Source organism: Erythrolamprus reginae, chromosome 4, assembly GCF_031021105.1.
Source record: "Erythrolamprus reginae isolate rEryReg1 chromosome 4, rEryReg1.hap1, whole genome shotgun sequence".
Classification (NCBI taxonomy): domain Eukaryota; kingdom Metazoa; phylum Chordata; class Lepidosauria; order Squamata; family Dipsadidae; genus Erythrolamprus; species Erythrolamprus reginae.
This window is the reverse complement of record NC_091953.1, coordinates 60,246,273-60,272,769: the sequence shown is the minus strand read 5'-3', so window position 1 is coordinate 60,272,769 and position 26,497 is coordinate 60,246,273. Positions and strand designations below refer to the sequence as shown.

General features: G+C 37.6%; 1 protein-coding gene across 1 annotated transcript in view; it reads left to right on the top strand.

Annotated features, from left to right (window-relative positions):
* The window catches only part of RUNX1 (RUNX family transcription factor 1), a 231,632-nt gene that overhangs the window by 161,250 nt on the left and 43,885 nt on the right, over nucleotides 1–26,497 (top strand). Inside the window, exons 4-5 of the mRNA XM_070750387.1 lie at nucleotides 5,712–5,816; nucleotides 20,305–20,496. Of these exons, the coding sequence (XP_070606488.1) occupies nucleotides 5,712–5,816; nucleotides 20,305–20,496 (297 nt within the window). The remainder of the gene's footprint in view (nucleotides 1–5,711; nucleotides 5,817–20,304; nucleotides 20,497–26,497) is intronic.

The window sequence follows — 26,497 nt, the reverse complement described above, 5'->3', positions numbered from 1 at the left end:
GTAATGCACCTAAACTGTGACAAGAAAGGGCTTAAAACAGGACAAAATGAGGAAATTCAACAACTATCTCACTTAACAACAGAAAATTTAGGCTCAGTTGTGGTTGTTATTCAAGGACTGCCTGTTTGGGGTTAGAAATATTTATCTAGACAATATAAAAACTAAATCTCCAATTTTTTTCCCTCCATTCTTCCCAGCATTTTCATGTTTTATTTAAAAAAGAATACTTGTCACAAATGGCTGTCAAAGAAAATGATACAGAAGTACAAAACAAACCTGATGCATTTCAGTAGTGTTGTTTATAAAGAGAGTAGAAGAAGGGCCCAACTTATGATTTTTTGTAGTAACAAAAGGAAAGAATGTTTAGGTCAGTGACACTACATGATTTATCTGTAGGATGCCCTAATTTCAGTCTTAGTTTTGCCAAGGATAAATGGATACACTTTGACACCTGCAATTTTTTTGGTAATTTATTTGGTTTAACTTAAACTAAATTGATTTTATTAATTTAAATTGTTTTATTTTTATTTTATTTTTTTTTAATTTTAGAATTATAAGCGATCCAGAGCCTCTTGGTTGAGGTGGGTGACTATAGAGATTGAATAAATAAAGTTGGCCTAAGTAGACTGATGATGTAATGCAGATTCTTGTGTTCTGATACTGTATTCTATAAGGGCTAGTTAAAATCTTGGATTTTTCCTTTTTTGTTCCTGGGTTAATTAATCTTTGGGAAAAAAGAGAGAGAGAGCCCTTGACAGCTATAACAAAGCCCAGGTGTGTTTATCTTTCTATCAAAGAAGCATAGTTGAATCTTTCTTTCTAAGCATGCTTTTAAAAAGCAACTCTTAGCTTAGTGCTAAACACTTTTCTTTGGAACTCTTTATAAACTTTCAATTTTGTGAATAAATACGTTTCTTGATTTTGTAGTTCTATAAAAGAAAAATTACGGAAATTGGCATTTTTGTAAGTGCAACTTTTTTATTTAAAAAAAACGTTTGTTAGCCTAAAACAAAGTTAATTCTATGTATATTGAGTTAAAATATATCAGTAAATAAATATCTTTAGATTAAAATATGTTCAGAAATAAAGCTGTATAATCAATGTGTTAGCATATATTTATTTTCATTTTTAATTTATATTCTGACTTTATTGTTTTTTTTATAAATAACATACCTAATACTCCTTCTTCCTCCTATTTTCCCTACAACCGCAACTCTGTGAAATGAGTAGGGCTGACAGAGAGTGAAAAACCCCAAGATCACCCAATTGGCTTTCATGCCTAAGGCAGATCTAGAACCTCGTCATCTCCCAGTTTCTGGCTTGGTGCCTTAACCTCTAGACCACTGGTTCTCAATCTGGGGGTCAGGACCCCTTTGGGAGTCGAACGACTGTTTCACAGGGGTCGCCTAGGACCATGGGAAAAGACAAATTTCCCCTGGTGTTAGGAGCTAAAGCTTCTATTCTGGCGCCTTGGGACATATTCTTACAATCTGACCAATTGGGCGTTTGCAATGGGGGTGTCCCTCTGACCTTCCTGCCAATCAGCTTAAAGCTCTGTTGGGAGAATTGGTGCTAGGCTTATGGTTGGGGGTCACCACAACATGAGGAACTGAATTAAGGGGTCGTGGCATTAGAAAGGTTGAGAACCACTGCTCTAGACCAAAATGTCCCTCTCTTAAATAATGATGTAAGAATTTTCAGAAATAAATTGGAGTACACTTTTATAAATGTATTCCACTTATCTAGAGGTTAAGGCATAAAATAGAGATGTTATTTCCTGGACCATCCATTTTTATTTGGAAACAAAATATTAGAACAACTGGATTCGCGCCCCCCCCAAGTGTACAATTATCCAGCTGTACTGTGAAGCCAGTGGCTTTATTCTCATGTTGCACATGAAGTAATTGGGGTAAAAGCGGTGAAATGTTCCTGGTTTGCTCGTGCCTGTGGCTTGTTGGAGAGCCTGCCGCGAAGGGAGCGCGATACTCTGCCCACCCATCCAGATGCTGCCATTTGGGTTATTTTACCCTGTGCACGTGTGCAAAGCATTCTGAGCATGCACTGAGGGTAAAAAACTCAAATGGAAGCATCTCAGTGGGTGGGAAGAGCCTTGTGCTGCCATTGCAACTGGCTCTCTGATGACCCACAGGCAGCATTTCATTCCTGGGGTAAATACGTTCTCCTAAAATACAGTACATACATTCCTACATGTGACTAGTGTAAGAGATGAGCTGACAACTAGAATGGCACTGCCTGCAAGCCACCCAATTTCACTCCTGAATTCCTTAGCAGATGGGATCCATATCAGGCCCCTTCCAGTAGCATGAGAGGGGCGGGCTAGTCCAGTAGTGGGTTCTAAATCCCATCACTACCAGTTCGTACATGTGCATTTATTCCAGGTGGGTGGGCAGCGCTTCCTGCCACTGCTGCTACTGGTTCACTGGACTGGGCTGACCCAGGAGCAACCCACCACTGGGATAGGCCCATTGGAGAGAGAGAACTCCTCAGATACCCTGCTTCAATGCCATGTAGAGCTTTAAATGTAACAACCAACCCCTTGAATTGGATGTGGAAGCAAACTGGTAATCAATGCAGCTCACACAGTAAAGTTATTGTATGTGCAGTCCTAGGGACTCCCAGGACTGTGTGTAGCTTGCAAATACTCTTCAAGGGTAGCATTGCCATAATCCAAACAAGAGATGAGTAGGGCACGGGGACTCACTATCCAAGCAAGGGCACAACTGGTGCACAACACCATTGATTTGGGTTATAGAATATTAAAAGACTGACAGTATTGCCTTTTTCTTCTTAGATCAAAGAGCGTCAAAGCACAATCATTTTCAGTTTCTAACATCTTCCTCATTTCCTGGGTTTAATTTATGTTTTGCTAACTGCCTCAGTTGCATTCTTTCTCCAAGGTCATTTCTGTGGTTCTTTAGACAAGAATCTAAGTCAATGCCCTTATATTTTTTACAGACTCTCAGAACACTGCATAAGCTTGTATGAATTTTTAAAGGAATTCACAAAAGTTTCTCTGTTGGCATCACCAGCCCTGCCTTTAGGCAGAATGAGATAGTTCTCCCAGGTAATAGACACTGGAAATCAGGAAGTGTAATTAAATGATAGAGGGCATAGATGTTCATACTACACAGTTAATTTGGTAGCCAGAAGCTAGTCTGGTCTGTTTATATGCATATATAGTGGTCTATTAAACTTGAAAGTTCTGGTAATTTTATATGGATTTTAAAAGAAATTCTGTTTTTATGTAACATACTTTTCTACTAACAAAAGGTGTCTAGTTTGTAGCATTTGCCACATTTAGCAATTTAACCTTTTTAAGTTGAAGCAGAATTCCCAAAATACAGTAAGGATCTTCAGCAGCTATTAAATAGGTCCCCTACCCCGATGTGGGGTAGAAATTCATTGGCTCAATGTTGTATAACCTATCTTGAGTAGAACTCTATTAAAACATAATATGTAATTAGACAAAGTTAAAAATGAAATGGTCTTAGACTCTGACATAAAGAAAAGTCTTTAAAAATCAAACTGACATGTAAATGTAAAGTTTTCTGGTCTTGTGATTTATCCACCATGTAATTAATAAGTAGTCCTTGGTGATCATGCATACAGAAAACTATGCACCTCTGTTTTTGCTATCTTAAGCTATTACCACTAATATGTATTATCCATATTACTTGAAATCTATTTTCTATGATATTTACAGTTTTGTTGTTTAACTTACATTCTCTCCTTTATTTTTGCAAGCAATGACCTGTTTAACTGAAGGAAATTATAGAGAAAGCAGAATAGTAGGAACTGAGAAACTGCTTTTCGGTTGCCAGGGAATGGGGAGAATTTTTGTATTTGCATAAATGCTTTAAGACATGGTTTGGGGGGTGTTGCATACTTTTTGAAGTTTCAGTTACTGATAAATAATACTCATGCAAATAAGGATTGAATTATAGACCCAAACTGATAAATTGCATTAGTGCATTTCATTATATAGTACAGTAGTACCTCTACTTAAGAACTTAATTCGTTCCGTGACCAGGTTCTTAAGCAGAAACCTTCGTAAGTAGAAGCTATTTTTCCCATAGGAATCAATGTAAAAGCAAATAATGGGTGCAAACCCATTAGGAAAGAAATAAAAGCTCAGAATTTGGGTGGGAGGAGGAGAAGGAAGAAGAAGAGGAGGAGGACAGTCGCTGCCGAAGAAAGAAAGTGAGGTGAGGGGAATAAAAAAAAATCCAAAACTTTAAGGCTTAAAAAAAAAAAGAGGGGCTCTGAGGCAGCAAGGAGGAGCATGTGCCTCCCATACACTGGCTGCTGCTGCTGCTACCTGCTGCCTCTTCCTTCCCATGCTGAAGGGCTCCCCTCTCCTCTCACTCGCTCGCTTTTTAGCCGGTGCCTTTCCTTCACTGTGGTGACTCCTCACCTGCCCAGACTGAAGGGAGCATTTCTTTTCTCTGGGCACTGGCAGAGGTTTATTCCCTGTCCAAGTGCCCAGAGAAAGGAAAATGCTTCGTTCGCTCTGGACTGTCAAACCCTCCTTAAGCGCCACCGAAAGGCTCCTCTGGCAGCCCAGAAAAGCCTGCGGTGGCCAGGATTAAAGGGGGAATGGCAGGGAACTGGCCGGGCCTTCACGCTGCTCCCAAATTTCCTGGGAAATTTATTCTGGGCTTGGGTTCTTAAGTAGAAAATGGCTCTGAAGAAGTGGCAAAAAAATCTTGAACACCCGGTTCTTATCTAGAAAAGTTCTTAAGTAGAGGAGTTCTTAAGTAGAGGTACCATTGTATAAGAAAATATGTGAAATTTCTGGAGGGGCCAAGGGTGCTAGACATTTTTTTAGCAAATTAATATTAATTAATGTTGAGCCTATTGGGAATTAAAATATATCTTATTTTTAAAAAACAGCCTTTTCTCAATCTCTAGCATTGGAATGGTTATGATATTTTCAGACTACTTAGGATTCACTTTCAATGAATAACAAAATGCAAACATAGACATATTTAATTGCTAGGGCATGATGCAGAAAAAGATTGTCTTGTTTAAGATAAACTATGGACCTGAAGGATAATGGTGATGTTAATTTTCAAATAAAATAGCAGGCATAGAAGTATCATGAGATAATACACAAAACTGCAGGGCAAGATTTGAGCCTTAAAAATTTACTTCCTGGTCAAATTTGTTTACCTAGCAATGTAATACATTTGCATTAGGAGAAAATCATTATGACCATTTTAAAATTTCAAGATATCACTCCAAACCTGCAATAAGTGCTCAGGTAGCAGTCTACCTTAACTTTTGATAATGATTAAATTAAACAATGAATAAATCAATTGCCTCTCGCCTGTTATCTTCCATATTTCATGTTGGGACTTCAAACATGCAAGAAGACCTCAAAAGGTGGCTTATAGGTATAGTATATTTTGTGTGAGTTGTAAGAAGAAAGACAAATATACAGGATTCCAGGATGGAAAGACAGGAAAGCCCTTTATTTAAAGGCATTAAAATTAAAGATGGGTAAAATTAGTTGTTGCAATGCTGTTCCAATCTGAAAGAGTTATCTCACGATTTTAAAAAACATCATTAGTCAATTCTAATGATGTTAGGAAGAAGCCATTTCAATTTCAAGCCAGTTATTCTGAATCAAGAATATTTTGTGAAATTCCTTATTAAGGAATGACAGAAACTTTCCTTTCCTGTTCCAGGGAAAAGCTTCACATTGACTATCACGGTCTTCACGAATCCTCCACAAGTAGCCACATACCACAGAGCTATCAAGATAACAGTGGATGGGCCTCGAGAACCAAGAAGTAAGTATTCAGAAAACACTGGTGCTTTCTTCAATTATTCAAGCTTCATACAGTGAAGGGAAGATAGAAATGAACCTCTTGATCCTGTCTCTCTATTTTTTGCCCATTAGCAGTTTTTTGCCTCTCAATATGTGAAAGAGAATATCAACATCAAGGGGGTTCTCTAGTTATTTTGGCTGTCCATGCAATCTATTTATATACAGTAATACCTCGTCTTACAAACTTAATTGGTTCCGGGACGAGGTTTGTAAAGTGAAAAGTTCGTAAGATGAAACAATGTTTCCCATAGGAATCAATGGAAAAGCCAATATGTGTGCAAGCCCATTAGGAAAATCCAAAACATTAAGGCTTTAAAAAAAAATTGGCGGGCAAACGAAGCTGAAGCGAATGGAGTGGGGGGAGGGACAGCAAGAGGTGGCAAGAGGTGGCCGTCCCAACGAAGCAAGGCAAAAAGAGCCTGTATTGAGCTCTGTGAGTCTCTGCCTCCCGTTTGTCCCCCCACTCTGCTTATCTCCCCCACACCTTTCTCCTCTCTTGAGCTCCATAGGCCTTTGCCTCATGTTTTTGTCCCCCCCCACTGTGCTCATTTTCCCCATGCAGTTTGGAAGGGGGGAGTTTGTAGCTGGGATTCAAAGCAGCGCTGGCAAAAATGAAGGGAATCCCAGCGAAGGGAGCCTCAGGGAAATCCCAGCAATGCAAGAATGGGGCGCTTTGGCTGGCAATAGAAGTTCGGAGGCGGGTATTCCCAGGGAAATCCCAGCGCTTCGGGGCATCCCAGTGGCAGCGGCTCAGGTTCGTAAGCTGAAAATAGTTCAGAAGAAGAGGCAAAAAAATCTTAAACACCGGGTTCGTATCACAAAAAGTTCATATGAAGAGGAGTTCGTAAGACAAAGTATCACTATACTATTAAAACTCAGGTTGTCATGATCTGTAACTGGGAAAAACAGTGCATCATAGGGCAACAGTTTTTTAACCAAAGTACAGTGATCCCCCGATTATCGCGAGGGTTCCGTTCCAAGACCCCTTGTGATAATCGATTTTTCGGGATGTAGTGGTGCGGAAGTAAAAACACCATCTGCGCATGCGCGCCCCTTTTTCCATGGCCGCGCATGCGCAGATGGTGTTTTTACTTCCGCACCTGGGAAGACCCAGCAGCTGAGGAGCCGCCTGCCTGCCCGCTTGTCCACCGCTTTTCAGCTTGTCCGCCGCTTGTCCGCTTGTCCGGCCGCTGCTTTTCCGCCCGCCGCTTGTCCGCCGCTTTTCCGCTTGTCCGCCGCTTGTCCGCTTGTCCGGCCGCCACTTGTCCGGCCGCCGCTTTTCCGCCCACTGCTTGTCCGCCGCTTGTCCGCTTGTCCGGCCGCCGCTTTTCTTGTTCGCCCGCCGCTTGTCCACCGCTCTGGGAGTTGAAGACCCAGGGAAGGTTCCTTCGGCCGCCCAGCAGCTGATCTGCTCGGCAGCGCAATAGCAGCGAGGAGCCGAAGATGGGGTTTCCCCGTTGCCCACGCAAAGGGGAAACCCCATCTTCGGCTCCTCGCTGCTACTGCGCTGCCGAGCAGATCAGCTGGTGGGCGGCCGAAGGAACCTTCCCTGGGTGCCGCCTGCCGCTCGAGAGCAAGAGGGGGAGAGATAGAGAAAGAGAGAGAAGGAAAGAAAGAGATGAGAGAGGAAGGAAGAGAGTGTGAGAGAGGAAGAAGCAAGATAGAGAAAGAGAGAGAGAAAGAAAGATGAGAAAGGAAGGGAGTGACGTCATCGGGTGAAAAAATCACGATATAGCGTTTCGCAAAGATCGAGATCGCGAAACTCGGGGGATCACTGTACTTCAAATGGGATAACTTACAGAATGTGTCCAAAATCCAAGACCCATGATTCCCAAGGGAATTAAATTTCGGGAAATTGTGGCTGTTTTAGTGCTACTAACTGCTGATGCACTGCTGCAGCCACCCAGTCTTCACTTTCAATGTTCTGTGATAGTTTCCCAGCTATTCTTGCCATCCCTCACTCCCTCTCACACCCAGCAATAGCCATTTACCTGCCAGAAGGGAAGGGAAGGAAAAATTCCAAATGTTTCACAATCAAACTCAATGAGGAAATCAGAAGGTAATCAGAAAACACTCCTGCTCCCACTGGTTGTTTTGTGTGTGTGCGTGTTTTTGCCTACCCTTGATCGTAAATAAATTGCTCTGAAACAATGAGCCAATGGAGCATGGAATGTCTAGTTCAGAAATAAAGATTAGAGCTCTAAAAATAATAAAAGTTTAAATAATTTGAGAAATCTCCATACTAAATACACACATGCTGCATACATATTATGGGCAGAGTACTGATGAGTGAGGGAAGTAAAGTCAGGGCATGCAGTTAGTTCTCAGCCTCATCATGAGTTGTGTGAAGAGGAAACAGGATGAGGATTTTGTTCACAGAATTCTGTACAGTACAATATTATGTTCTGTTCAGTGATGTGTTTAAATCAGTAAATACTATACATATTGCTATATACAATCAACTGGTAGAAAGTATCTATGAATTTAATGGATCATATTTCTGAGTAGAGATATGTATGTTGCTAATTTAATTTTATTTATTTATTTTTATTTATTTTGTCAAACAATTATAGGGTGATAATTTGTACAAATAAAACATTAGATAAGTAATGATAAAAAGTAACAAAAGAAGACAATAGGACTATTGCATTATTAATCTACATAGCGAGTTAAATTCTTGTTACTCACTTGTGTGTATAGGGACTGGAAAACCAGCCATTTATATGCTAAGAATTGCAGCTATGTTTTTAATACTGCACTTGGAGAGATATACCCAAAAGTCATATACAGTGTTCCCTTGATTTTCGAGAGGGATGCGTTCCGAGACCGCCCGCAAAAGTCGAATTTCTGCAAAGTAGAGATGTGGAAGTAAATACACTATTTTTGGCTATGAACAGTATCCCAAGCCTTCCCTTAACACTTTAAACCCCTAAATTACAATTTCCCATTCCCTTAGCAACCATTTAGATTATTACTCACCATGTTTATTTATTAAAGTTTATTTAAAAAATGTTTTTTAAAGGCAGACGAAAGTTTGGCCTATGATGTCATTGGGCGGGAAAAACCATGGTATAGGGGGGGAAACAGCGAATTATTTTTTAATTAATATTTTTGAAAAACCGTAGTATAGACGATTCGCGAAGTTCGAACCCGCAAAAATCGAGGGAACACTATCTAGAGAAAAACTAATGTTGATTTAAGTTATTAAAACAAGTATTAGGGATACTGTTCATAATCTTCTTTGATATATTGCAGTTTTTACTAACTTTGTATAGGTCTCCAAGAGCAGTCATCAACAACTGGGGGGAAGGGCAGGTTGTTGCATTCTTGTCACAAGGTTCTAAATATGTCACTGTTATGGAGAAGAATGTAAGGGAAGTGTATATTGGGATGGGAATATAGGGGGGGGGGATCTGATAAACTTTTCACTATAAACTCTGTACTGTGTCCAAAAAATTGAAGTTGTAGGACAAAATAAACCATGCACATTATTCAGCATTTCCTGTTCACTTTGCTTTCAGCTTTGCATAGGAAATTTAATTTTAGAAACAAAATAGCCCTGTTTGTCCGCCCCCTTAAAGTCCTCCCCTTAAGGCAAATAGAACAGAACTGAAGGAAGAGGTGAGGGAGCCAGACAACATGCAGTTGCTTTTATATGCAGTTTATTGTCTCCCCTGCAAGTTAAGAAAACAGTAATTGTTGAGGGCAGGCAGCACTTCAAGGAGACAGATGGAATTTATTCCGCTGAGGTATAGATTTTCTCAGTCATGCCTGCCAAATTAAGAATGAGTAAATAATAAATAATATCTCAAGGGATGCATCCAGAAAATACATAAGCACAGTGTTCGCACACCCCTTCTTCCCACCCCACCCCCAGTCAATACATTGCTGAGCCTGTGCAATGTTCCCTTGTTATTACCCAAGACAATAATTAACCTCGGTGTAGAATGTTCATATTTGAATCAAAATATCTTCTTGTAAGTTGAGGTTTGTGGTTTTCTTTGCTTACTCCTCCCTCACATTTGGCAGAGGTCGCAACTACAGCTTAAGAGAAGTCAAAATGAGGACAGTAAAGAAGTGATTGCTCATAGAAATGACAACATTACAGTTAAGAACAGAAGAGCCAGTGGGTGTAGTAGTTAAAATATTGCACTTGGACTGAGGAGGCCATGTGTAGCTCCTTGCTTGACCATTCTGCTTACTGGTGATTTTCAACCATTGATCCTTATGCCAAATTATCTCACAGTTTTGTTGCAGTAGAAAAAGAAAAGTCTATAAAAGAAGCATCGATCAAATCTATACAGAAATTGAAAGTTTTACTCACTAAAATAAATGCATGTGATTTCACTGAATTAAATAGAGATATGATTCATACTGTATTATCTCTTATTGTTTATATTAATAGTTTTAAATCAACTAGATGTATTTTCATACACATGTATTTTCATACACAGCATGAGTTTCTATGCATATATGCATTTGGGTTTGCAGTATACACTATTACTAGGTTATGGGTCATCATATTTTTAAAACTTTCAGCATCAATAAATTTTCTCCAATCCTATCCCTACGTTCTATACAAATATAGAAGTTTACATATGAAGGAATATCTTGAGAATCTGTAAGCTGATCTACATAAACTGTGTGTACTTCTTGGTTTCCAGCTTTCCTTTCTTTGATTATATATGCAGCTCATATTGGGAGCACCTTCCTTCTATCTACAGCATAGTGTTCCTGCATTCAGTTGTTATTGAGACAGTACGAGTATATTGATAGTCTTTGAACATTGTTTTGAATGTTTTGGATAAAGGGCAAAATGTTAACAGGAGACCTTTTTTTTTCCATTTCAGAAAAAGTATATATCTAACTAGATAGCATTAAGTAAAGAAACATGAACTTACCTATCTGGTAATGCCCACAGTCTTCTTTTGTTATAGTTCATCTAGTATCATTTAAAAGAATTGTCTTAAAATATAATAAATCTCAGGAACGAAATTCGTGACTTTAAGTTAGTGCACAATTTCAAAACCGAGCTGTGTCTTTAAAAGTATCTTAGAAATAATAAACATAATAATGAAATTATACTGATGATATAAAATAGGAAATTTTCTACATCTGTATTAGTTCTAGGAGAAAATAATGTCTGTATCACAATAGAGTGATACCTTTGCTGGGCCCAATTGTACTGGCAATTTAACCCCAATATATTTTGAGAATATATATGAGAAATATGTCAACTTATATAAACAACCTTAAAAATAGTAAGTCTTTATAAAATAGATGTATTTGTCTCCTTACTCGCCAAATTGAAGTGTGTTTCAAAATTTAATTTAGGTAATAAAAAATATTTTTATGTAAAAATAATTTTTATGTAAAATTATTAGAAGCTCTCCCAGGGCACTCTTTTTCCTCAATGAAAGTGTATTTTGAAAACATATAAAACTTGCATTCATTCAAACAGGATGAATGAGTTGGAGAAATTGTCAGAATGATGTTATTTTCCATGGTAGTAAAGTTATGGAGCTATTTTTCTCTCAAAATTCTATGATTTTATGATAGTTTTCTATGATTAAATTATGAAGAAAATTACATTCTAAATCAATAAATCTAGCAGATGTACAAGATTTATTTAGCTATTTCTCCCACTAATTCCAATTACAGCACTTCTCAATTACTAAAATATATTTTGTATCACTGATTGTATTAATCAGCACAATTCTAAACCTCTTGATCATAATCCACTATTCTGGACTTCAGTACAACAACTGTTATGAGGAAGAAACCTGACATGTAGCATATATGTATATATCAGGGGTGGGTTCTAATTTATCTCACCGCCAATTCTCTTCCTTCCACACTGCGTGGCCGCATGCATAGTGCCAAAAACTCAGAAAAAAATTAAACCAAAAACAAGATGGCAGTGCATGTGCAGTGCTGGAAGCTCAGCTTCTGCAAATGCACAGATGAAAAAAAATTGCAAAAAATTCCCACACCCAAAATGGCAGCATCCACTGACTGAAACCGATAGAACTGGCTCTGTAATGTCACCAGAAATTTGCTACCAGTTCTATAGTGTGTGTGTGTACCTCTGATATACAGTATATACAGATTCTGAACTGAATGTTAATTTTATAGATGTTTCAGAGATAAAAACAACTGGCATTGGGATCTCAAGCTCATCATACATTGGGGAGAATGTTGTTTGTTTTAATTTATAGATACTCTATGCTGGGGACAAAATTTACTAAAATTCACAATATTTTCATGTCTAGATTAATATTGTCCTCTTCTCGAGGACATCTTCCCTCGTTCTTTAAAAGCTAAAGCCCTTATTTCAACTTGTTCTCATCACTTATATTCTTTCAAAACTTTCTTTGATAATGAAAATAACAGAACAAGCATAACAAAAAGGAGAGTGAAATTTTTTTTTCTTATATATAGGAAAGTGGAATTTTAAAAATGGCCCATTTTTAACCACTGACCCATGCTTTTCTTTTCTTCATTCAAGCTTTGCATTATTAAAACAAGTTTTAGTTATGTTTCCTCATTTGAATACCTTCTTCCTCATCACAAGTCCCTGATATGTTTTTCAAGGTGATACTAATTGAAAATACTAAATAAAGTTACTAGAAACTCCAACTGACAAATACAGAAAGTTGCACAGATATTTTCCTTTCCCTGGACTCTTTGCAATGTCAGTGAACTAAAATGTTGCTGAAATGAAGGAGAAAAATGAAAAATAATGTCTGGCATGGATGTAAGTGTAAAATAAATTTATTTATTATTTATTTATTATTTAGATTTGTGTGTATGGATGTATTTTTAAAATAAAAGTATGAGTTAAATTCAGAAAGCTGGTTTTAAACATTTTTTTCTGCAATGTCACATGCATATCATAGTGTGTATTAGCCTCTAATACTCTAAGTCCTTTCCTGAGACTGCACCTCCCATTTTGAGTAGGTTACTGTAGCACTTTAGAACAATAACAACAAAAAGTATCTTTTGTTTCTAGAATTCTTTGGCTGGCAGCCAGTGAATCAAAAAACCAAACTTTATAGGTGAGGATGCTAAGAACTGGAGACAAAGAAACATTGTAGTAGTAAGTGAGTAAGGGTTTCAGCGGTTAGGGAAGATTAGAAAGATGTAAGCCTGTTCAGCTAGCAAGAGATATATATTTTCATAATCTTGTAAGTTTTCTTCCGTCAGATTCTTACTGTTTTTAGCCCTTGTGAGAGGCATAAGAAAGAATTACATGTCTATAGAAATTGAGCGCTAGAGGGGAAAAGTGCTTGCATTTTCCAATAAGCCATATTTAGTATGATCAAGACATAACCTAGACAAAAAAAGGAATCTTTCTAGGCCCAAATTGCTCATCTATCGTTGATCTGATGTGTTTTTCAGAGAGAAATTGCAGCAAACCTAATTAAATTGTCCCTGAATGCTGTACTTAAGATGTTTTCAAACTTTATACATTTAAGTTGGATCTGTGCAGCATAGCAGTACATCTAAATCATGGCAAAAATCCAGTTCAAGCCCACCTTTAGGCAGTGGAATTTAGTAAATTATAATAAGGAATACAGAATGTCAAGAACTATGCTTGGGTTTCCTTCCTTTCTTCCATCCATCCATCCATCCATCCATCCACCCCATTTTCTTGGCTTTACTTTAGTACAACCACATTTGATAACATAGCTAAAACATCTATAAAATGAATAGTTTGTAGGGTTTAAGACCTTTATTTCCTTTTTGGTTGTTTCCTGTGAGTTTTTATCAATTAGCCTATTTTTGCAGTGTACAGCATACTTCTTTCAATGAACAATCATAAAACAGCCCAACCAATAAACCAGAAGTCTGTTTTTCCGAACTTCCAGTTTGCCTGTTGGGCTGTTTTTGCACTCTGGGGCTTCAAGGAGCTTCCCTGAAGCCTCCAGAAGGTGAAATGGTCTTCCCCAATGCTGAAAATCAGCTGGCCTGTGCACACATGCATGCTGGAGCTGGCATGGGGCAAGGCCTCACATGCGCTCTGCGCACCAACTGTGGCAAGTGTGCCATAGGTTCACCATCACTGGTACAGGGTTTCCTGCCTGAGCAGGGGATTGGATTAGAAGACCTCCAAGATCCCTTCCAACTCTATTATTCCATTCTTTTATTCTGTTAATGATGCAGGCCTTACGTATCCCGCGTTGCTTCTTTTTTACAGATAAGTAGGAAAAGAGGCTAATAGTTGCATGATTTGTGTGTCTCTGTTACTATATAAACTAAGATCATGTGCACAACTTTATTAACTTTATAGCATGATGTGCTGACTGTGCCTTCAGTTAATCTTGAATGAGTGTTTGCAACTCATTCATCATTTGCTCAGGTTATCCTACTCCTTGTATCCTGAAAAGAAGTTCCACTCATGATGCTGTGTCAGATTTCAGGTGGCTGAGCAAAGGTCACAATTCAACAAATTGACACTGCCACAATTATTATTTCACTTAATATCCTAAGAAAGTTTAGAACCAAGACATTACTCTCATCCTAACCAAAGTTCAATATAAAAGAAACCCCAATAAATCCTGTCTTTCAATCAGGATGAAAATTTCACAGGAAAAATATAAACAGAATGTCCACATTCTTTTTTGTGCTGTAGATGACCTCCTCAGGTGAAATTACCTCCTCAGCTTCAACTCAGCAAGACATCTTATGTGAATAAAGGAAATATCTGCTCAGTTCATAGGGGAAGGGCACACTTTTCAAGGTCTTGTCCAAACCACATTGATTAATCAGCAGCCCAAATAACCTCCGGATCTACAGCAAATAGTTCAGCTATGTTGGAGCTATAAAGTCCCTTCCATCTCTGTTGTTCTGTTCTGTTCTGTTCTGTTCTGGTCTGGTCTGGTCTAGTTTAGTCTAGTCTATTAATACATTTTTATGGGAAAATGTAATACATTTGGGACATGTATAAGCTTAAACTTTGCAGAGGTTAGTAAAATGTAAATTACCAAAACTGCCATTTTGAACAACAAACATAGCACATAATTGGTGAGATTGGGAACTCAATGGAAATGGTGGTAAAGCTATAGATGAAGGTCATTTTAATTTAGTTTGGTTGGCCAGCTGCACAAGGTTTTATGAATCATCATCTGCATATTCAATTTTGAACGTAAGATAAATAGTTTTACCAGGTTTTCTAAGATAAGTTAGTAAGGAATAATATTTTGGTATTGACAAAACCGAAAATATATGGTTCATCCCATGCATGGCATTCTGGACTATTTCTTGTTGCTCTTTGACCCTGTCTTTTCGATCTTGCTACTGACAGCTTGGGTTGACCCTACCACTTCACTGTTGAAAATTAATACTAGTTGACTCCCTCCGCGCTGTTCATATGATGCCAAAAAAAATAAGGGGAAGAATAACCTGCCTGTATGCTGTTTGGAAACTCCTCTGACTCTGCTATAAAAACTCTATATAGTAGCTTACTATATCTCCTTGCAGCTATAAAGAAAAAAGGCAGGGAGAGGTATAACATTGCTTAAGAATAAACAGAACCATTAAAGACAGGGGGAAATGAATAAAATTGAAGTCTTGCTTGTCTAATTAAGTGTTTGAACAGTGAAAAGACTGAAAATTCTTTTTCTTAAACAACCCACTCTAGACTTTAAATGTAAATACATTTATTTCAAAGAAATGAAAGGTCACTAGTTTTATCACAAGGTTATTTTGGTTCATGTTGTAAGGGTAAACATCCAAGCAAAAGAAATACCTACTTTTCTTCCCACCATCCCATTTGTTAAGCAAAGTTTTGATGACTCAGGGCATGCATGAGCAACGGAATAGAGGATCTTTTCATTACTAGAGTGCCTATTGATTTAACACAGTTTGGTTAGTAACTGGTTTTAACTCCTCAAAGGCAGGTTGGAAATAAAGTTCTTCTGTTACGTTACTAGGGGAAGCTGTGGACATACATTTGCCACAGTGATTGACATCAGTGGCCCTAATGTAAAAAGGCAGGGAATATATCAAAGAAATAAATAAATGATGAGGAATAGCTGTTTGTCAGCAATCTACTGAAGGATTTCACATCAGGGAAGTTGGCCTGCCTCCATAAAATTCTGCACGCTGGAATTTATTTCATGTGTTTACCTGTGCACACAGATTACAGAAGGGTTTGTGTTTTCTTGTTGATATTAGCCCTACTGTTATGACTGCTGTTATGGGCATTTCTACGTGGGGATTCTTTCCTAGTTTGAGAGCAGCTTCTGCTCCAAGACCTTCAAGAGCTGCTTTGTATTGACACTGCAGTAAAGGAAGTCTTCACCTCCTGTTTTGTATTTTTGTGTTTGTTTTACAATGCTGTGGCTCTTGCTGCACCTTTCCTCATAACTCCTGAGCTTGAGTTCCTGTAAAATCTGATAGCTCTAGAGCACCCACTCAATACATACAAAATGGTGGGTGACTGGGGTGTTGTTTTGAGTGAGGGGAAATGTAAGGTTTCTTTGTGCTACAAAACTGCAGCTGCTTTAGTGAAAAGAATTTGGCTCCTTGTTCTCTGAAGTTCAAGTTAGTGTTGATAAAACAAATAGCTTTTCAAAGTTTGGGGAAAGAAAATGGTGGTGTGGAAATTATTACTGGCAATAAACCGGTGATGTTATGGATGATATAGTACTTCGCTGATATAAAATATGTAGCATTTTGGCTAATAGTCTGCAGGGAGAAGTCCAGAATGGATTATTAGAGTTTGGATAGCGAGCAAAGCTTGTAGGTCTGCTTAGAATTTTATTTCACTGGATGGTTTCTAAGAGAAGGAGGAAAATGCAATTAGACAGGTCTGCTCCCCCCCCCTTTTTTTTTTAAATGTGTGTAGTACTGAGTTTGGGAGCTCTCCAAAAAGAGAGGGTGACCACACTCTGAACACTGGGAACGGGATAGGTAGAAGCTGAAAAGGAAACAATGTTCTTCAGACAGAATTTTAGTGTTGTTAACAGATTGTTTTTTATACTCTCATTTTATTTTTGTAGCTGTATAGTTAATGAGTAGAATAAGGTGATACAACATGTACTTAAATTTTATTAGCTTTTAAAATTTGCTCTAGGTAAAATATTTTACGTATATGGCGAGAGAGATATTTTGGAAATTAGTTTAACTGTCAAGTAAATACATGTTTTTAGACGTTTCCAAGGCCTACTAACACAACTTTGACCTAAGTGAATGTACAACTTTTATTTTAGAAACATAGAAACATAGAAACATAGAAGACTGACGGCAGAAAAAGACCTCATGGTCCATCTAGTCTGCCCTTATACTATTTCCTGTATTTTATCTTACAATGGATATATGGTTATCCCAGGCATGTTTAAATTCAGTTACTGTGGATTTACCAACCACGTCTGCTGGAAGTTTGTTCCAAGGATCTACTACTACTATTTTACTGAAACAGTTCTTATTCATGGCTATTTGTTTTTTAATGTTACAGCCCATCTTTTCTCCAAGATCTGTGTAGCTTACATGGCATCTCCCTCCATTTAATCCCTACAACAGCAACCCTCAAAGTAGGCTAATTTGAGAAAAAGTGGCACTCAACTACCTTAAACACTACATTAGATGAGGCATTCTTCTTGGATTTCATAAACTGAATAAGCGTTTTTATTTTTCAGAATACCTAATTTGGAGGGGAGTAGATTAGGATAGATGTGTTTTATAGGCGGTCTAATAAGCCTTCTTTAGAATGCAATATTTGATTTCAGGTTGTTATATTAAAAGACAAAGTTCTGTAATGTATCTATATTGCAGAATATTTCATTATCACAATTGACTTAAATTGCATTCACATTATTTTTACTACCAAATCAGGTGGAATCAGGCTATGGCAAACTAGCTGCAAAAAAAAAGATGCAAAAAAAGTGGGGGAGATGCCATTGTCTATGTCCATAATAGCAAATTTATGGCACGCATGCCACAGGTGGTATGTGGAGCCATATCTGCTGGCACGTGAGCAATTGCCCTAGCTTAGCTCCAGCGTGAAGGTGCACACCAGTCAGCTGAGTTTTTGGCTCACAAAGAGGCTCTGGGAGGGTGTTTTTGGCCTCCAGAGGGCATTTTCACCTTTCACAGGCTTCAAGAAACCCTCTGGAGCCTGGAGAGAGCATAGAAAATGGCTACTGGGCCCACCAGAAATCAGGAAACGGGGCAGCGGTGTGTGTGTGTCATGCACGAGGATCAGGGCAGCATTGGAGGGTTGCATACGCATGTACAGGGGTCAGGGCACATGGGGGCCATTGAATTATGGGTGTGGGTATGTGTGGGCATGCAATAGCATGCACATGCTTTTGGCCCATGAGTGAAAAAAAGTTTGCCATCAGTGGTCCATGTGGCCACTAGGAACTAAGTTCAAATGATACTTCACTGCTTTATATGTTTGAGTTTTTTTAATAGTATTGTTTCTATATCTAGACTGCTGTTTAAAAGAAAATATTTTACCCTTGCAATATTTTACCCTTAAAATATTTTACCCTTTCAGTAAGCACTGAAAGGATAGTCTACTCTAGGCAACAAGGTGCTGCACCACTTTTGTGAGAGGTCCATCAACTCCCAAATTAATATGTTTCTATTAAATATCACAACATATTTGTATTATACGGAATTATTCAAATTTTTGCATTAAATTATCAACACATATATATCACATTTCTACATCTACACTTATAGACCTAGAACCCTTATGAAAAATGCTGTCAAGAAGTCCATTACTTAGAAGTGCTTCATACCTTAAAATTACCTTAACTATTATGTATTCTATGCTGGGTATGCTCCATATGTTGTATGGATGACTCAGACAGAAAGAAGGGGAGAGGGCAGGGGTGGGCAGCAGGCAGGACAGGGTGGAACACAGTTCCATCAGTGGAAATTTATTTGTTTGTTTGTTTGTTTGTTTGTTTGTTTATTTATTTGATTTGTATGCCGCCCCTCTCCAATGACTTGAGGCAGCTCACAACATAAACACATGACCATCAAGCCACATCCACAAAATAAGACACACCCACAGTGTGGTAGTAAAAAGTTTGGCTGCCCATTACTGGGAGAGGAGGCTAGGAAATAGAAACCAAACAATATCAGATTATGAATGCCTATCAAAAGTTAGCACTGGTAATAATCCTTGTATTATTTTATTATTTTATTTTTAACTAAGATAATTTATTTCTTATTTTTAACTATGAGTCTATATACACTGCTTGTACGTTTAAAAAGACATTTATATTCAGACAATTATATGAAGTTCAAATTCCAATTTGTTTTTCTGGATATGCTGTATATAATGAAGATGATTTCCATGTGAAAATTAACAGAAGAAAAGATTGTCTCTGGGCTGATGATTTCTTTTACAAGAGCAGTAGGGCAGTTGTATAAATGAATGGCTGCAATATTAAATTCATTTCCAGTTCTAGATATGTCCTGCTTTCCTTTCATTCCAGAGATAATTGATAGCTCATTATAATGCTATTTTTGGCAGGCTGTGCCGAAGAGTCTGGTAGAACAAAGAAGAGATACATTGCTCAAATTTAGAACTTTAGCACAAGTTGTAAAATTTAATTTCAGTTATTAGACATTGCTTTTAATCCACATTTTTTTTCCAATTTTGCTAACTTCTTATCCCTGAAAACCTGTGGGGGGCGGGGTGGGGGGTGAAAGAACAGCTCTATTGGGTAAAAAAATTGTATAGCCCTAATGAAGGTTTAGATTTTTGCAACTCAGACTTGCGGAATATGCTTAACTTTTACAGATGATTGTTTGAAGTCTTAAATTTTAGTTAAAACTCTAATGGGAAAAATAATAAAATACAATGAATTTATTTCACATAAGAATCAGCAAGGTCTATGATGTTTTCTTGAGCTTCACAAAAAAACTGTCTGCGACTAATCTCTTGGAAGTACAGTAGTAGTCTTCCCAAGCTACCCTGATGAAGATAAATAAACTGTGATAAATAAATTTAAAACAGAATGTATGGAGTAAAAAATAATGACCGACAAGTATTTCATAAAGTATATTACTTTATTTCTTTAATGTTTAGCAAAGACTAAATAAATTAATAGAGAGGATAGAAGATGAAAATCTCATATTTCAGGTGACAATTTATTAAATTTTAAATCGCTAAATGCCTGTTATCACCTGATAAGTACGATATCCATGTGTAGTCATTGTTAGACTATATTATAATGTGTAATGTGAACTAGTAGTTACATAGGCATTTCTCTGTAAAATCAAGGTTTCTACTCCAATCCAGCTTAAATTAGTTTTACTTCCATTGAAATGTAGGATTTTAGTTAGACTGTTTGATATCAATATAATATGGAACAATCATTGGTTTTCTGAGTGCTGTAATGGATAATTATATACAGCCTCAGGTGGTATATGTCAATAAGACAATTTTTCCTTTTCCCTCTCCACCCACATTGTTTCCTCAATAGGACATCGTCAGAAACTAGATGAGCAGACAAAGACTGGAAGTTTGTCCTTTTCAGAACGCCTGAGTGAACTGGAACAGTTGCGTCGCACAGCTATAAGGGTTAGCCCACATCATCCAGCTTCAGCACCTAACCCAAGAGCTTCCTTGAACCACGCAACTGCTTTTAATCCTCAGCCTCAAAGTCAGATTCAGGGTAAGCATCTGAATTTTCTTCCCACTCCATTCCCATCCTGTTGCCTATTGCCTGTTGGAGTCATTTTATGCAATTGGTTATATGGGATGGCCTTTCAAGATGATTATCATTTTTGTTGGTTTTATACAGTGAAGGGCTACCAAAACTTGTTACTACCACACTGTGGGCATGGCTTAAGCAGAATGCCTGCATTTTCTTTCAATTTCTTTCAGGGCAAATTGGGTGCTCTGGGGTGGAGCTCCATTTTCGCTACTCCACTGCGTTCCCTCCTGTCTGGGCAGCAGCCCACCCCTGGTTTTATATGATACATGTATGTGTAATCATAGGGTACAGCTTCAACATATTAATAGTGTAGAGCTGACCAAAGATATCTTTAGTTCCATACATCTGTAAAAGAAAAAGTATTGTGTAGAAGCTGATTTAGGTTGGATCTTATTTTAACAAGGCAGTAACATTTACCAACACAGTAAGTTAAATCAGAAATAAAGAACTATCAGTGGGATGGACACAAGGGAATGTCCAGGATGTTTAAAAGGCAAAGCAAGTTTGCTGCTGCTACTGCTCCTTCCTCCTACAATATCTGCTTCACAAAATGATTACTTTATATTTGTCATCCCTGGGACCAAAATGTTATTAAGAGCTATCCCCCCACCACTTCCATTTCTAAATTTGTGTATTATTATGAGATTCTCCGTCCTCCCTGGAGAATATCCCATTTTATTGCAGTCTTACAGTATTGTAAATCATACACAAAGTAATAAGTAAGGGTGGAAAAAAACAGACTATTACTTTTGCTAGAGAAAAGTCCTTTCAGTCTTAAAGAGCATTAAGTAGGGAAAACTTTATCATGTCTTTCATTTTCCAAATTCAAATTCCAATCACCAGCTCCAAATTCTCTTTAGAAGACTGTTTCACTTCAGAAAGATCAGGAGTAATCTAATATTTGTTTCAACCATTTCTACATAAAATGAAATTAATGTTTTTACTTTTAATACAATAGCTCAACAGTGTTATTTTTAATTAATTCAATGTTTTGAAGATTATTTTTATAAAAACAAGATGATCAGATTTCTAAATAAGAAGGTGAGTGTTCATATCATAGATTGCATTGAGTTAATAATAGTCAATAACAGATAAACAAGATATTCACCTATTGTTTTACATATATTTTACTGAATTCTTATGTGATCCCACTCTCTCATGGTCCCTCTTACAATTCAATGGGACATTATTTTACATCAGGGTGTAGATTTTTATCTTCCCATGTACAAATAATGGAGGCAACAATCTCCCTAGATTTCCATTGGGGGGAAATATATGTATTGAACCAGTGAAGGGCTGCAAAAAATTTTACTACCACACTGTGACCTTGGCTTATTTTGTGTGTCAGGCTTGCTGGCCATGTGACCAGGCAGGAGTGGCTTGACAATCATGTGACCAGGGATGGCTTAAAGGTCATATGACTGGCTTAAAGATGGCCAACTTAATGTCACTCACGTCAAGGTTTTGGCTTAGGGTTAGGGTGCCTGGCCTCCCCTTGCCTCAAAAAGATACAATTTTCCTTACTATTACTGAACATCCAAAATATACTATTTATTTCTATGTACATATGCCATAAGTATACATACATACACAGAGGCATACAAAAATATAAATTATTTACTATATGAAGTGTACACTCACGCACACACAGCTCTTCTAAAATTATACACATTCTACCTTATTTACTGCGATAGGAAAAACATACCCAGAGCCAAGAAGGGGAAAAAAGAAAAAAAATTCAAAATGTTTCTAATATTGAACTTAAATATGGGAAAGAACACACTGAAAAGCAAAAAGGCCTCCTTTGTGGGGACTAGGAACCTACCTCTGATCATTAGATAAAAATCAGCATTGGGACATTTTTGCTGTATTGGACAGCATAGAATACTGATAGGATTTTTTGACATCTTTCCTAATTGCTTTTGAATGTCACATATCTGCAAAAACCCTCCACCAAAAACTGATCTGCAGTCATTACGGTAAATGGTTATACTGGTAAATGTTAAATGGCTATAGCTGCAGTGATTTGTCAGGATTTGCATCCTCCCTTCTTGTCTGCTCAAAAAGTACAGAGAACTAAAATCAAGTTAAATTGCTAGCTGGGTAATCACACATTTAACTAAAACAAAAAGATTTGTTTAGGAGAGGTTTTCAAGGTCTCTACTATCATATTTTTGTTGAAAACATCCATCTTTATCATAGTTCCCATGAACTGAAGGACCATGCCAGCATAATATACAATATTTTTTTAAAAGTATTGTTACCATAGTCTGATAGATATTTTGAAATCTGTTTGGCTCTTGTAGAAAGTGTTAATGCCAGTGTTTTAAGGGTATAGTGACATTTAATCCAGACTTCTCATAACTAATCTTTTTAATGTAAAATATTGTGGTGACAGAGTATAACCAATGTTGACTGACCTCTGAAAGCTAAGGACAGTTGGACTTAATTAGTACTTTGTGTTTAGTCCAAGAGGAGAGACCAACAGGAAATTCCACAGGGAAAGCTAGACTAGTATGTTCATAAGTAACGCAGAAGAAGGTAATGGCAAACCACATTGATACTGTTGCCAATAAAATTACATTGGCATGTAATTTTTCATTTCAATTAATTAAAATATTAGCTTTTTCCAAAAATAAATTTTATGTTAATTCCTCTCATGAGTAACCACTCTCCCCCACCCCTTTTTAAACTATGTTTGTTGCTAGGGTTTCATCTTTCTCTTATGTCTTATGGGTGGTTATGAGCCACTGCTATTAGTGGATTTACTTACTTAAAGGTATTTATAGCTTTACTTTTATCCAAAGGATCTTACTGAAGATTACAATTCATGTTAAAATTGTGTATTAAAATAGTACTTCCTTAGATGTCTTATGAATCTGGATGCCTTCCAGATGGTGTTTGAGAATTTTCCTAGCAATCTGGTAGACTTTACTCACTAAGTGCCTGTTGACCTCTAGAATTACAAAACCACCCAGATATTTGGCATGTTGCTCTGAAGCAGCTTTTGTCAGAAGATCTTGGGAAATTCCTTGATTTACTAAGGACCCCACAGAGATGAAGCAATAGAAGTGATATGTGGATTGCCAGTGGAGATAGACAAGAGAATCTGATTCAACTCAATGTAATAAGGGCATTTTAGTACTTCTCCATCCTTATTGCATCATCCAATTATTGTACAGCAACATTGTTCAGCATGGTCTGCTTTCTGTTGGGAGCAATTGGAAAGGCTGACCATCAGGCCATGGGGACTTCTCTGAAAATTTTACAAATTAAGTTTTTCACATTTCCTGGATCCTTTACTTTCTATGTATTGTAACATTACCTGAAACTTTTTTCAGCCTGTGGATAGTTTCCTGAAATTTGATACCTTGATACCACACCTCAGCTCCTTCAGTTGTCTGGGGCAATATGCCTGTATTCAGGAAATCTTTAATGGGCAAAGTGATTCTGATCATGTTGAAGAAAGAATGAGCATTCCTTTCTCAAGATGCCTTCCCTGGACTTGACTTTGGCTATACTAGACAGCTATTGTCGCATTGCTACCCTATGTCAACTATGTTAACTTCTAGATCAGTGTTTCTCAACCTTGACAACCTTAAGATGTACTTGACTGGCTGGGGAATTATGGGAGTTAAAGTCCACACGTCTTAAAGTTGCTAAGGCTGAGAAACACTGTTTTGTGCTATTTGCAAGAGTTGGGAATTGGTTTTTATGTTATTTTTTGCAATGGTCTTGCTTCTTCCTGATCAGGACAGTCTAGTCGATGAAGGAAGACACATTTGTAACATTAACATTCATTTCATTTTTTTCATACTGTATTTTTTAATATTTGTATGAAACTACTGTATAAGGTCACCCATTCGCTACATGTATCCCTGTATCTTTCCTCTACTGAAGATTATCTCTGATTGAGCCAGAGGTAATGGAGATCTTGAAGCCTGGAGGGTGATTTGTGAACTACATGGAACAAAATAAGTTGACAAGACAACGCTTCTAGATGTTCAGAATAACAATTAGTCAATAATGGTTTTAAATTTGTGCAGCATTGGACCTCTCCTGAAGGAACATGTTTACCTCTTGTGCATTTCCCTAGTCCAGGGGTCCCCAATCCCCATTCCACAGGCCAGGGCTGGTCTGCGGCCTATTGGGAACCAGGCCATGTAAAGCAGTGGGTGAGTACATGAAGCTCCATTTGCGCAAGTGGCAAATGTGGGTGGGAAACCATACCTTTCCCCCTCCACCACTGCAGTTGCTGGTCCGTGGAGCCAGAAAGATGGGGACTGTTGCCCTAGCCTTAAAACTACTGCTGGATAGGCAATAGGAAGCCGTGGTACCCTAATTAGCTGATGCACCAGTTGCCTTAGCTGATTCACTGGTTTCTGGCAATACTTATTCATACCCAAATAATACCATATTTAGACTATTATTTATTTATTTACTTATTGGATTTGTATGCTGCACCTCTCCGAGGATTAACGCAGTGTATTTGAAGCTGTCGGTAAGGACCACTCAAAACTGCAATTGCAGTTGCAACTGTAAATAAATATGCAACTGTAGCTGTATATTTATTAATGATTAAAAGTGTCCATCATGTTGATTCTCATCTATAAAGCTTTCCATAATTTGGCTTATAGGTAACTTCAGGAATCAGACTATCACCTCCAAATAGAATTGATACATCCAATAAGTTGTTTGTGGGAGAAGAGATATCCATTTATAAAAGGCTAGGGGAATTTGGAGCCAGAATCAGTGCTTTTCTGTGATAATACAAACTAACAGCTTGCTAAAACTGAACTCTCCAGAGAAAAATTATGAAACAGTACATTGTTGATATCTGTGTTTTGGGGGTGATTGGTTAAAATATTCTAACATCTTTATTACTTTTATGTTCATGTTGGTAACATCCTTTATGTTTTTATGATGCTAACTACCAGGAGGATTCACTGATTATGACAGTAAACAAAAGTAATAAATATGAAAATAAAACAAAAGAAATAAAATCATAGAACCATGTTAAAATAAATTTGAATACACATTGTTCTCCTAAATGTGTATGACATCCTAAAAATGGATTGCATCCTTGCAATTCTTCCTTCAACTTCCATTTGTTGCTTTTAGAAAATAGAGCACAGTAAGGATCAAAGTGGCATTTTCATAGCTATGCTTCATGCTCCTGATACTTGTGGAAAATCATGCTTCTTGGAAACCACCAAAATCTTTCCATTTCCCTCATTGGAACAAGACAGGGAAAATCTTTTCCAGTCCTCTAAATGTCTTCAAACTTTGGTCTGGGATATTAAAACTTCTAACTCATGGGAAGAGAAATTGTAGATGGGCAAAAGAAAGGGAGAAAACACTGTGATCTGAACAGACCACCATTCATGAAACATTGGATTTTGTCCAGTGACTTCCATTCATAATATTGCAGAAGTTGTTTATTATTTGTTAGTAAAGAATAAAATCCTCAAAAAGGTTTCCTTCCAGCTGTTTTCTGTCATTACAAACATTGTGCAGACCTTTTAACTATCAAATAGTAACCATCGCTTTCAAGATAAAGAACAATTTTTGTACATATTTACAAGCTATTAAACCTGAACTAAGGGGGGGGGAGGGATAAGACACCATGTCTCTTGTTGCTGTTTAGAACATTTTATCTGAAGAAACATATTCAGGAAAATTGAATTAGAAAAAAAACTCCTTGCTCGTGCACTTTTGTTCTTAAATCTTCTGATATAATCTGAAGGATGTATTTCACTGGGAACTCTGTTTTCTTCTTAGGCAATTACACTGTATCAGCTGGAGCAAGGGTATCAAACTGAGGGCCCACAGGCTGAATCTGGTCCACAGGGTGCTTAAATCTGGCCCGTGGGGCTGGACTAGAAATATAAAAGGACCAGCCCAGGGTGCTTCTGCCAGCCAAAAATGGGCTGAGCGGGGCTTTCGCGCAGCCTATTTT